The sequence below is a fragment of the Eublepharis macularius genome, chromosome 2, assembly GCF_028583425.1.
Source record: "Eublepharis macularius isolate TG4126 chromosome 2, MPM_Emac_v1.0, whole genome shotgun sequence".
Lineage (NCBI taxonomy): Eukaryota > Metazoa > Chordata > Lepidosauria > Squamata > Eublepharidae > Eublepharis > Eublepharis macularius.
In genome coordinates, this window is record NC_072791.1 from 163,933,829 (window position 1) to 163,947,471 (window position 13,643).

Genomic DNA, 13,643 nt, shown 5'->3' on the forward strand with positions numbered 1-13,643 from the left:
CTGTTGAGAGGGAAGAGTCTAAAGTGAATTAAGAGGATTTTTAAACATGCAGATGAGCTTCATTTTCTGTCATGAAAGCAAGAGAAGACTTGCCATTCACATTTAACTCCAGGGTCAGTAGCTCTCTGTAGATTCCCTATCACCAAGCACGGCATCAACAACAATGGAAAATTTCTCAAATTTCCTTATATATTTCTCTCTCTACCACCAGAATCCTGTAAGATGGAAAGATAATAAAAATAGTTTGGCCAGGCCAACTAGTATAGTATTATATACTATATACTGTCACCTAGAGCCAGGGAAATCATAGTCTATGTTACGGCTAAATACATAAAACAACAAAAGTTAAGCAACACTGCAGAATCTCTCATGAATCATTTGGCACATGAGATACCAATACCAGTCAGACTTAGCATCCCACTTAACAAGAGAACTTCTTTATCTTGGTCCTTGAAGATGTAGATTTAAAATATTTTGAATTTATATCTGAAGACCTAAAACCATTCCAGGTTTTGAATAACTTAGAAAAAATGTGAACAACAACAAAATGCAGACCTATTACCTCTTTGATGATGATAGGCAGATAGAAACAAAAAAGCAAAATAGCCCTAAATCCTCAGAGATTTTCAAAATGTAACTAAGCAGCTTTTGCAATGTGCAATACAAATGCTACTTTTGCAAATGGCTCCCCTTGGCTAAAAGCAAAGTCAGGGAGAAGATGCTTAAAACAGGATCTATCTGACGTGATGAAACTAAGGCAGAGAACACAAGAGCAAGGAATGATCCACAACAAGAATTTGTGGGCTTTGCTTATCAAATGCAAAACAGACTGGGATGAATTTTCCTAGTGCATATGTATCTTCTCAGGAATCTGCGAAGTTTACTGTAGCTTTGTTTATAAAAGAAAAGAATCCACAGTGGTTTTTCTGTGCTAGTTCACATGTTATATTTTGATGTCCTAAATGTTTTAGGTTATTTTTTAAAATGCCATGGAGCAACTATAAGTCACAAACCATGTACTGGCCCATTCAAGGCTGTGCTGCATGGGCAACCATCAACCCACTCCTGATACCAAATAAAAGTATGTATTAAGATTTGTAACAGATAACAATGCCAAAATAATATTCATTAGGAGAGATACCAGTAAAACTATCAAACAAACAAAAAAATAACATGTGAGCAAGCAGTGATTTTCCAAGCCTATTTCAGTTTGAAATTGTCCTGTTATCAGTGGAAAGTCTACAGAGTGGTTTTCACTGTGTTCAGAAGAAAGCTGTGTTCCCTCAGAAGCTTATTGGGATTTGCCAATTTGACAAGCATTGTTGAAAATACACCTTGCCGATCATTAATAACCTTTTCCTGTGAAAAGCAGCCAGAAGGGAGTATTAGGTCAATTCCTGAGTGCTCTCAGCACACTCAGGCCTACATGGAGGCCTAACAGTTTTGGCCAGCAGCTGGCATGTACTAAAGGCACCTTCAAAAACAAATGCTGGAGGTTCCTACAACATATAGGGGATCCATAACAGGTTTCTCTTCAGATAATCAATGTGGAAAGGGAAATTTGGCTTCTGGATTCCTGTGGTTTGCCAAAAGGCCCCAATCCTGCTTAGATCAAAGAAGGCAGACTCTCCCCCAAGTCCTGCTCTCAGTGGTGTGACCGACTGTCTGATTATAGCATGTCTGTATGTAGCAGCAGGAAGAAAATCTCCTTACCTTTACATATTTTGTGTTTAAATCTTGGAACTCTCCCAATTTCCTATTCTCAAGTAGACGGATTTCATAAGACTGACCTAGGAGTTCAAGGAAACATTTCCAAGGTGTTTAAGCATGTTGCAGCAAGAACAGTAAGAGACAGTTGCACTGGCATCAATCATGCTTGGAAGGGCTCATTTTTGGCAATGTAACAAATTTCTCTCAATAAATGGTCAAGCAGTGAAGCAAATGGGACTCTTAAGAGAAAAATTGAGCCTTTTCATTAAATCACTAAGCTGGAAACTGGAACCACTGGGTCCTTCAAATTCCTCAGCGATTTTGTAGAAGCTTGCCATGTAGAGGTCTTAAAGCATATGATGGGTATGATTAGCATGTAACCTTTTTTTAAAAAAAGGGAAGCTCATCAATGGTGTGTCGTGAACCGTTAAGTTGTAGACCATTACTGGGTCACAAGTCCATAGGGGGGGGGGATCCCCAACTAGTTTGCTGGCATCTGCTTTTTAGATGAGGTTGTTCAAGAATGTGTGACGATGGATTACCTCTGACTCTAAACAACTAGCAGGACGGATTATGGATGCTGTTCAGCATCCTTAGCAACTAGGAATATAAATTGCTTAAAACAGAGAAATCTGAAGAATTGAAACACACATGCCTAAATTTTTTTTGAACTGATGGTGTTGTATGCATAACATGTTGCATATGTTCTTCACAGGACATTAAAATGAAAGAGAAACTGTGATGATTGGTAATTTGGTCCTTGCATTCTTTGTTTACTGTTGTAAGATCCCAGAGACATAAAATGACTAACCCTGAAATGGCTTCCAACAATAGCTTTATTAGCTCAAACTTTTTATAATCCCTCCATATGCAAATATATCTAACCAGCAGTGGCTATTTAAAGCATTCTTATTAATCCTAGATATAAAGATCTGAATATTCAGTTTATATATCAGCTGTTAAAATTACATAGTTTGGAAGAGGCCTTCCAAAATGGTGAAAGTGGTATCGACATGAGCTTTTGGTATCAAAGCCTCATATGTAGCAACTATTCTCTAGAAACCATAAACCAGAGGAGCCAATAGCAGTTGACCTATGTTTTCCTGTCTATACACATTACTTAAGAGATATAAAACTTTTGGATACAACAAAAAAAATTCTGTAGAGTAAGCCAATGACCATAACAAGAGCAACATCATTAATATAATACAACCAAGGAACAGATACACAAAAATACAGGTTTTTCAGGTACTTCTTGCAATGACCTCCCCTCCTTACAAAAGAATGCTGATCAATGAGTAACAAGGCAATCAGAAAATGGTAATCAGTTCAAGCTTTCTGGTCTGACCAGTGGTGCAGTTGACCCTCCAAAGAAAACGGTACAGCAGATCTATCTTCCTCCCAATGAGAGAAGAAAAATGCTACATTTCTGGAACTTGGTCTAGATTTACTCTGACAGCTCAAGCATTGTAAAGCCTTTGTATTAAAGAGTCCTGGGAATGTGATGTGACCATGAGAGCTGTGGCCAATGTGGTACTAGCTAGAGCTTAACAAAATCACAAGAGTTCAGAGATAATGTAAGTTCCATGCAACAGAAATCTCTCTGTAGTAATTAGCATTTAAAGAAAGTTGCAGAAAGATAATATTCAGACACATTGCTAAAAAAAAAAAAAAGATACTTAACATCACCATAACAAATCATTCAAAACAATTGCTTGCCCTTTATTCCCATTACCATGATCACTAATTAGATTTAGGACCGATCATTCTTGAGGTCCTTTATCTTGAAATATTTAATTTGCCACAGGCAAAATGTTCAAATCTAAGTAGTATCAAAAAAGCCATCAGACAAAATGCTTATTTTTCTTTTAACAATGAGCTTACTTAAATCCTTTTATAATTAAAGAGACTAGTATTTTGGTTTTTATACAAGTTCAGAAGACTCTATTTCCAAACATGGTTAGAAATGCAGCTTTAAACACAGTTAGAACCAGTTCAACACATTTTTCTGCCCTGTTCTTCCTTTTGTGGCCCCACCAAAAGGAACGGGGCATTCGCACTGTTACCAGAACTGCTCTTTATTATAATGGGGAATTAGCTATAGCAGTCTGTAACTTAAAATTAAGCGCGGATCATAACCTATGTATACGGAGGTCCCGATCCCAGACACTCTAGTGAAAAAGAGGCAGACTACAAATAAGTTCCAAACACGTGTATTTAGTGTGGCGTAAGCCTAAACTTGCACAAGCATACAAGAGAACATACAAGATCTAAGAAATACAGAGTAGGAAATACAGAGACGTTCGCATTAGCTGGTTCCCAACGATGATAGGGGGAATACTCACTTATCCTGGAGCGAAGCAGAGACACAGCAGCGAGGGTGGCCCAATGCCAGCACTGGAACCACAGACGGACAGCAAGGAAGTCTGGATAGGAATGGCCTAAGCCACAGACAGCGAGGGGTTCTGGATGGGAATGGCCTAAGCACCGAGTGGTCTGGGAGACCAGCTTAAATACCCCAAAATGTACCCTGGGGCTGGTGCTGTACTTGGTGGTTCTCACAGATTAAAACAAAGGGTCTAATGGGCTACTGAATGGCTTGGATGGGCCACTTTAGTAATCAGATTGTGATAAGTGACACCTCAGGAAGAGGGGACAAAAGAGGGAGGGGGAAATCCAAGTGGGCTGAAAGGATGTTCCAGCGGACAGGGCTTGTCCTGATGTCATCAGCTCTGGAATGCGGAGGTTTCTTTGAGATGCATTCTCTAAGTGCTTGGGATGGTCGGCACTTAGTTCTTCTTCGGGGTGGCTCCTAAGATATGCAGAGCAGGGTGAGGGGCTCTCGCTGCGGACGTGGTGTGCCCGCTTCACCGAAATGGCTTCCCAAAGCAGTCTTCTTCCCGGGGTCTTCTGGCTGCCTGAGAACATGGATGCCGGCTGGGCATAGCTGGGGCTGGTTCGCAGGCTGCCCGGTAGCGAGGGCAAGCTCGGGGACCGGCCCGCGGGAGGCTCCAGGCGGGAACTGACCAGGGAGCGCCTAGCCAGGCTCGCTGGAGGTTTCCCCGGCAGGCGCCCGGCTGCTAGCAGCGGCTTGGGCCCATATGAGGCATGCTTCCATGGAGGCAGGGGGAACAACACTTTAAAACACAGTCCAAGGCAAGGAACAGGCACGGTCCGTGGCAGATGGTAGTGCAGGCACGGGGCACACTTGTAACACAGTCCAAACACACACTGGGAAGTCCAGATACAGGTCAGGGCAGGGCTGCCCAGAAAAAGAGTCCTTTGTGCAGTTATCCAAACATGGAGTCAGTAAACTACACAGTCTATTACAGCAGCAGGGTAATTGACACGCAGGCAGGAAACTGACACGTGTATCAGAGCACACACGTGCAAAGCAATCTTTGTGTAGCAGCAGTGAAACAGTAATGCAGGAAACTTTAACACAGTCCATGGCAGGCTTTAAAGCAGGGGAGGGGGGCCTGCTTGGCAACAATTCCCCCCCTCGGAGACCCCGTGACGTCAGGCGCGTGGGTCTCCGAACTTGACTTCAAAGGCAAGGTGGTTGGCAATGTCCGGTGGTCGAGCTTCGAGCGAAGAAACGAGTGGGAAGGGAAGGAGGGGGAGGCGTCACTCAAAAATTTAGTTTGGAGAACCACCTAACCGAATAAGTGCAATTTAGATCAGCCAATGGGCTGCAGGTCTCTGGGTTCACACCAGGAGGTGTGCTAAGTGCAACCGTCAGAATACAAGCAATTCATAGATAGGGAATAATTCATACAGGATAAAAGTGGAATGTGCAAGCAAGGCATAGACCAATTCATCAAGGGTGGAACAATTCATAGATGGTTAAAATCATAAATACATATATAGGATTAAAACAATAATTCCGGAAGTTAAAACCAATTTCATAGATAAAAGCAGCAATAGTAAAAGCAAGTGCGGGGAAATAATTCATGAGGGTAAGCGGCGGAAGGGCTCATGGGGGGTAGAAAAATAAACTCCGCAATTAAAAGACCAATTCATACAGTCAGATTAAAACCAAATTCATAGCGTTTAAAATCAGGAATAAAATAACCTTTAAAAGAGACCATTCCGGAGGGGTCTCAGTTAAAACCAAATTCATAAAATGATAAATAGGCTAGAACTACCTCGGCGGAGGGAGTCAGGTTAAAAAGGCGATTCAAAAGGTTAAAATCAAATTCATAGGGATAAAGTTAATAGGGGGTGATAAAAAGGATCCCAGTTCATGGGAAGATCATGGGCGCACTTGCAGTAGATAGAGGGAGGGGCTAGTTCGGGGCTAAATTCATGGGAGTGAAATTCATAAAAGCAATGCAAAGAAATTCATAAAACAATAGAGCTACAAAGATCACAGATGGCTCAGTCTGCAGTACAGCTGCTAGACTGGGTTGCATATATACAAGAACAAGCAAACTTAGTCCATGTGTTCCAAAACATACTTCCACCCCCCCTTGCTGTCTGCGTCAATCCGCAGAGCAGGGTCGGCGAGCGGCGAAAAGGGCTTCAGACACACAGTTCTAGTCCTCATGGAGGTAGTGCCGCTGGCGGTCGTTCGTAGGCGGGCCGTGGGCTGGGAGGCAGGGAAATATGTCCCCCCCTAGTCCACAAGAGGGCCTCGGAGCGGTGTCCGGCAGCAAAGCGTCCATGGGGCCGGTGCAGAGTTCTTACACATAAATGCACAAGCATAGTTCGTAATCACACAAGCAACAAAACAAGGGCTAAAGGAGGGCGCCAAGAACAACCCTTAAGGCAGAAGGGGGTCGGGGTTGTATCGATCCATGCGGTAAGACAGCTGGAGTTGCTGGAGCTGTCGGCGGCTCCAACAGCCCAAGTAAAACAGTGAGGCACACAACAAAACTTGAAAGGCCAAAATGACGACGATCGGGTGCAAAGCCAAATTGTAAATTCCAGTGGCGGTGGGGCTCCAGCCAAAGAGGGTTTCCCACCACGAGTGCTCTCCGATGGTCTTAATTCGCTGGGCAAGATCCAAAATCTCCTTGCCGTTGTGGGACACAACCAAAGCAGTAGTGTCCCCGTCCCTCTGGATGCTCTGGAGGGTGTGGTGGAGCTGGGGGTGGGTCAGGAGCTCGTGGATTAATTCCAGACCGATGCCAAGGGGAATGGGCTTCACATATCGATAGATGGAGGGTGCCACCAGGATCTCTTCTTGGGTCCAGACCGGTACCGTGTAGGTGAAGTCGCAGGCTGCTACCGAAGACAGGTTGCAGAAGCAGCGGTTGACTCCCGGGATCACGGGCTTGAGCTGGAACGAGTTCAGGATCACGAAGTCGCAGGCCGTTCACACACAGGCACATCCTTTCCCAATGTAGACCACAGCGGAGCTGTTCTCCCGGGCGACCTCGAAGGAGCACTTGTTGAGGGCGTCGACTTGCGGGGCTACACAGGGGTGATGCGGTGCAAAGGCTTGGTCTTGGCAAATGAAGCCGGTCTGGTCTCGATGCTGGCACCCTTGGAGGCTGACGAGCTGCCATCCGGTCGGGGTGAAGCGAGCCCAATGGTCGGGGTGTCTGGCGTAGAGGACCTCGGTGTCGCTGACTTGGAGTCCCAGAGGCACGACTGGATACACATGGAATGACTCGTGCGCACTGGCCGTTAATAAAAATAATTTAAGCTCCTGGGTGGTCGGTGAGAATGAGGAATTTACAAGGGACCACCAGGACTCAAGCTCCCGTTCAATGGGTGACAATTTGGGCATAATCAATCTTTTAATTTCCAGGGGCAAATGCCCATCCGTGGCTTGCCGAATTAGCCCCATGGCCACAGCCTGCTTTAATTGTTGGGCTTGCATACATGCCATGGCTATTGACACGTTGCGTTCCAAAGACTGTGTTCCCTTGAGCAGCAGAGAAAAATCTCTTTCAATTTGACTCTCCCAGTTAACTAAAATGGAGCTGATCTCATGTTGCCCATTCGAAATGGAATTTAGGGACTGCACCACCGGTTTACCTAAGTCGGAGATGCTAGTCGTGACATGGGCAAACTTATTAGCGAGAGTCTCAATGTTGACCGAATCCATGATTGCTAAGCCTCCGGCTGCAGGAGCAGTCCAGTCGGCAATGCTTCGTCTGGCACGCGAGAGAGAAGGAGAGGGATCGATCCACAGTTGTAGCCATGCATTCCAACCCTTGCTACCGGCCTCCAGATAGGGAGCGCACTGCGGCAGCCTCTGGGTTACATTTAGCTCAGCTAAGTCTATGCGGATCTCTTTTAAAGACATTTGCGGGCGGACTAGAACTCTCTCTCGAATGTCAGTCTTCAAAACATGGGAGCCCACTATATGCGTGCCGCCTTGGCTTAATTGTTCATTGCTAGCAATCAAAGGGTCAATTTGGATGGTGTGAGTCTCCTGGGTCCGGATCAGCAGGGAATAATTGCCTGGTTCGTGAGTCAAATTTACAAAGAGCAGCCCAAGCCGGTGAAATTTCTCTACTAGGGGCTTGGTTTGGCATTCGGGCGTCTGTTGAACCAGTATCCAATCGGGTGGGCCGTGTTTGTCTAGGTCTTCCTCTTTTACAATCCAGGTCAGGTTCTCCCAGCGCTTTATAGCAAAGGAGAGAACTGCGCCTGAAGGAGGCGTGATAGTGACTGATGCAGACTCAGTGGCAGTAGTGCCTAGTAGGATGGTCATTCTAAAGGGGTCTCCTGTCTTCCATACTGCGGCCGACACTAAAATAACTTCACAGTATGGTCCGAAAGCCTCAGTGACAAATGGCGAGGTTTCGAAGTTGGCAGGGGTGGTATATTTGTCTACCACCGGGACTGCGGTGGGGGCTGGCCTTATACGGGCAAGAAACATACATGGAATTGGAGCAAGTGGTGACACTGTGTCAGTAGGTGAATAGCATATTAATTCTTGGGACATGGTTTTTACTCCCACACATAAAATAACAAGCTCTGGGGGTCGGATCCACTGCTCTTCGCAACTGCGGAAGTTAGTGCGATCCATGGGGGTGGTCATATTAATCTGCTGCACAACCTTGCAGACCATCATTTCATTTCCTGCTAGTGTATTGATACATCTCCAGTGGGGGTAGGGCATTAATTTGGACGGGCGTCCCTCTATTAGGGTGCCTGCCAGCACGAGCAAACATAGGGTAGCCAGGTGCCTCATCTCCTGGCCTTCTTTTCCTTTCTGTAGTGAAAATATCCTGGGGAGACCTGTGGATATAAGTACAGGTTCCCTGAGTTTCTTGCAGCAAAATGAAGTGAAGTAGGGACAAAGAAGGGTGTTTTTCTGCCAGCACTGTATGTTAGGCGGGACTCGAACGAGAAGTCCCAGGGGCACTAAGCGAGCCTTCCAGCTTGTTGCTCTGGGGAACTCCTGTGCGGGGGCTTCTTCCTAAAGCATGTATATTTCAGGGGGGACGTCTTTGCGTCGAGCAAGGGTCGGCTGTGCGTTAGGCGGGATTATGCAAACTTGCCCCAGGGGTCCCTGGATGCCTAGACTATGTGACCTTCAGGTGCCCCTTGCTTGGCGGCGGGCTATTTTTATTTTGCGGGCTGAGAGCTATCGGTCCGGCTCGGCCTGGCCTTGCCGCTTCAAAACGAAAAAAACTAGAGAGCGGTTTCCAGCAACTATAAGGGTTGCTGCTAAAGGAGACCTTCGTTCTATTTTTCTAAACTAGGCTTTCGTCATATGTTTGCAGGACAAGCAATTTTTGGAGGGGCTCCCTCGGGAGGCCCCATTTTCTGGTTTTTTTAAAAAAAAAAGGTACACCGGGCAAAAAGAAAAATATACTGAGCAAAAAAGAAAAATGCACTGAGCACAAAGAAAAATACACGGAGCAAGAAGCATACGGGTGTGGGGTACTTTCGGGTTGCCCTCACTTGGAAGGCCTGGCATGGCTTCATTATAACTTCAATATGTCTCCCCCCCTTCTTTTCCCTTATACGGTACGGGCAAGGGAAAAGATTACGTGGGGCGGGCGGCTGCTGGCGGAAAGGGCCGAAGTGGAGCCGAAGGCGCTCGGCGGCGTTTATCGAAAAGCGTCGGAGGCGTCGGAAATCTTTCGGCGCCACTGGGTCTGGGTTATTCGGGGGTCGTCTTGGCGCGGGGGATCCTGGCTATGTAAATGAGGCACGCTGCCCCTTGTGCGTGGCGAACGCACCCCAATAACACATTCCAGAGGAAACATATTTACAAAATACTGGCGGGTCTTTTACCTTTGCACTAAAGCGTACTAAGTGGTGGCGCCGTACAGCAACTCACCATGACGAATATGAACATTGGTAGAAGAGGGATGTTGGGCTATCTGGGGATCCTTTTCCAGGGGAGGCACGGCCCTCAAAGCCAAAGCCGACCATCATGCGAAAGCGTGGGTCTGGCAGGTGAGACCCCGAATCTACGTAGATGCGGGATCTTCACCAGCACGGCGGGTGAAATGTTTTCAAACAAAGAAATCACCTTTTTTGGTGGTTTCAACGTTGGAAGACTGCATTCACTTTTGGGCTAAAGCCTCTCCAAACACTTTCACACACAGCAAATCTCTTTTGCCTGTGCAATTTTTTCCCGAACATGCGGCTTACAATCCAATTAAGAATCACTCTCGGTGGTGGTCCTATTTGGCTTTGATTGCCGTGTTTCCCCCTAGGGTCCCAACTGTGGGGCCCGCCTAATGAAGTTAAAGAATAGAACTAACAAGAAATAACAAAAACACTAAATGATTATATGAAGCCACGTTGGCCTTTTACATGATTATAGGAAGCTACATTGGCCTTTTACATCTAAATTCAAAAGGGAATTGGGCTTCAGGTTCACACACACATAAAGTTAAGACTGCACAACGAAAAGGGACGGGGGCTGCAGGGACTTGAACTCAAGTCTCCTTAAGGTGGCTTTTCCACTCCTGGTTCCAATCCCTTCCAAATTCTGACAGGGAACCAGTGATTACATTTATTTGGGCTTACTTCAGCCTGGGAGAGGACAAAAGGAAGAACTGGGAGGAGGTCAGAATCCTGGTCTGGCCAGTTTTTCCATTTCAATGAGGGGTGGGGGTATAGCGCTGAGTGGGAACAGTTTGTTTCAGACGCTGCTAGCAACTGGGATTCTTTCTGGAATTTGCTCACTTGCCTTATTACATTCCTGACTGCACTTACTGCTGGAGGCTCTACCTTTTCATTAAGTTTTGGGCTTGAGCCTTTTAAAACGTGGAAACAGATACACAAATGTCTCTGAATTAGCTCAAACACTACTAAACCACACAGGCCCAACATGAGGTTTTCTTCAGGGGTGTTAGTCAGGGAAGGCTGAGAGAAAGCTATTTGGTGTGTAGTTGCAAGCACTGGATTCTCAAAGCAATTTAATTCTTTTAAAGGAACTGCATTTCTACTTTTGTTTACCTGTTCTTCAGGGTCATTGCAAGAGGGCACAGTCACGGTGGGCTGTGTATAGCTTGGCTGGGGGCACTCTATGGGAGCCAAGACAATTTCTTGGGGAATGACTTTCAAACTCTGCACATGCTCAGAGGCTAAAGTGAATTCTGGCTTCTTGGGCATGGGGGCTGAGGCAGAAATTGGAGGCAAAGGTGACTGACTACCTGTTTCACTGCCTTTGGCGGGGCGGGGTGCTGATTCAATCATTGATTGTTCCTCTAAAGTCTTTATTCTGGCCTCAGTGAGTCTCTGGAATTCCAGGAGATTTGGAATTTATTGTGGAGCTGCTCTTTCTCTATTGTGCAAGCATTTAATTTTTCCTTTAATTCCTTATTCTCTTTATTAAGATCATTTATTTTTAAATTCTGTTCCCTATTTACACTTATGAGCTCCTGAATTTTATTTTGCAGCTCTGCCAGATTTCTTTCAGAGGTGCCTGGCAAAGTTGGTGCTGGGTTCTGGGTGCGAATCACCCTTTGGAATCTTTCCTTCTCTCTTTTAAGTTCCAAGCTATTTTTAGTTCCCGGAGGCCGAAGGCTAGCCTCAACCTTTGGTTTTCTCCCATGGGCAGTTAAGTGGGGAGAATAATGTGTGACCCCCAGGCATCCCTATTGGAAAAAGGGGTTCCCAGCTGGTGGCGGCTCTCCTATTACTGTAGCCACTGGCTGTGTATGTTGGGGAGGGCCATTCCTAAAGATGTCTAGAAGGGCAGAGAGAAGCACTGAAGTGGGCTGCTGGTGGAAGAGCTCCATGTCTGCCCCATGATCCTTGAGCCGCTTCCAGAGTTCCCAGCGGAGTGAGTCCCTGGCTGGCGGCGGGCCGCCTAGGTCAGAGGGCTCCTCATGGTCCTTTGGCTGCGGTCTCCAGGAGTCAGCCTGACTTGGGGGAGGGTAGACGTGGTGATTGTAGGGGTGAGGTGCCCGAGGGGGCGGGGGCGCCGAGGGCAGCGCAGGTCTCCAGGGCTCAGAGGGTCCCTGTGGGGAGGAAGGGTAGCGACTGGGGGTGGGCGCAAAGGTTACTCCTGGATGAGAGTCCCTTTGGCTGCGGCCCCGAGTGAAGCTACCACTTCTCCCACGCAAGATTCCACCTCTAGGCTCCGAGTACGAGCTATGCCCTTGAGGCCGATATTGGGAGTGGGGACCATGGTTGGCATACGTGACTGTGTTGATGGGCTCACTCTCTTTCCTATGGGAGGCCGGGAACTTCACATGGCGGATGGCGCCGGTTTCTCGCAACAGGCCAGCAATGCTCCTGATGCGAGCTTCCAGGTCTCCCCATGAGATGCTCCCAGGTTCAACTCCTGCCAGGGCTAGGCGGGTAGTACTGTTAAGACCATCTATGACTGCCCTTCTGAATTCTAAGTCATCGAAGTCAGGCATGTCGCTCAAGTCTAAGTCTACCTCGTCTGCTAGTTCGGCTAGGAGCTGCTTTCTGGCTAAATATGCCTCTGGGTCCTCTCCGGGTTTTTGAGATTCTGCTATGTATAAGGCCTTCAAGCTCTTGGTAGGCCAGAGGAAGGCGCACAATTCCTTCATGGCACCATACTGACTGCGAGTGGCTAGTCTCCGGTTAGAAATATATGCGTTAAGAGAGGTGACTATTTCGGGGCTGGCACAATGGCGAGCCAGCTGAGCTACATCGGAGCCACTGGCAGAGGGCTGGGACATGGTCACGTGTGTGAACCATTGTATAGCTGAGTCCCGGTTCAGGGGTCCCATGCGGTCCGCTATGGCTTGGAGCTCATCGGGCCTCCAATTGCGGGTCTCCTTAACTATCCGGTCTGTCTTCCTGCCATCCTCGTCTGTGGAGACAATTTCTTTGGTAGCTATCGGATGGAGGGGCTGTGGAGCTTCCTCGGGCTGGGACGAAGGGGGTGACCAGCTGTCGGTACTACCTTCGGGGAGGGCCAAGAGGGCTGCGGGATGCACGGCGGAGATTACGGCCTGCTGCATCCCCAGGTGCTGCTTTAGGGCCTCTAGCTCCCTCTTACAAGCGGAGTGGTCTGCTGCGGCTATCTTTGCAACTTTCTGCTCTGCCATGAACTGGGCAGCATGGGTTAATTTGGCAATTTTCTCCTGTCCTTCAATTACTGCGTGCTCAGCCATATCGGCACGAGCGGTGGCTACTTCAGCCTTGTGCTGGGCGTCTTGGAGGGCAGTGGTTAGTCCCTGCTTCTCCAGCATGAAATTAACGCGTTCTGCACGCCACTTGGCTGCTTTCTCCTCATGTTCCTTCTTTTCTTTCCTTAGCTTTTCTATCTCCTGTTCCTGTTCTTCTTGAGCTGCCTGTAGCTTATTAATTAGGGACACGCTGTCCTGTAGGGCGGTGAAAAGTGCCCAAGCTCCGTATCTATCTTTCTTACTGGACCTAGGTTTCTCCTTCTCACAGAAATCCTGGAAGGCACTTCTAACTATCTGGAGCGGGTCGGGTCCCTTGAAGGAACCGGCTTCCCAGGAGCAATCTCCCTTCTTAACTAGCCACTTCTCCAGGCGGGGCACGGTGGGGGCTGCCCGGTACAT

General features: G+C 47.2%; 1 protein-coding gene across 1 annotated transcript in view; it reads right to left on the reverse strand.

Annotated features, from left to right (window-relative positions):
• The window catches only part of TFCP2L1 (transcription factor CP2 like 1), an 82,903-nt gene that overhangs the window by 21,597 nt on the left and 47,663 nt on the right, over positions 1 to 13,643 (reverse strand). Inside the window, exon 3 of the mRNA XM_054971377.1 lies at positions 1,714 to 1,790. Coding sequence (XP_054827352.1) covers positions 1,714 to 1,790 — 77 coding nt within the window. The remainder of the gene's footprint in view (positions 1 to 1,713; positions 1,791 to 13,643) is intronic.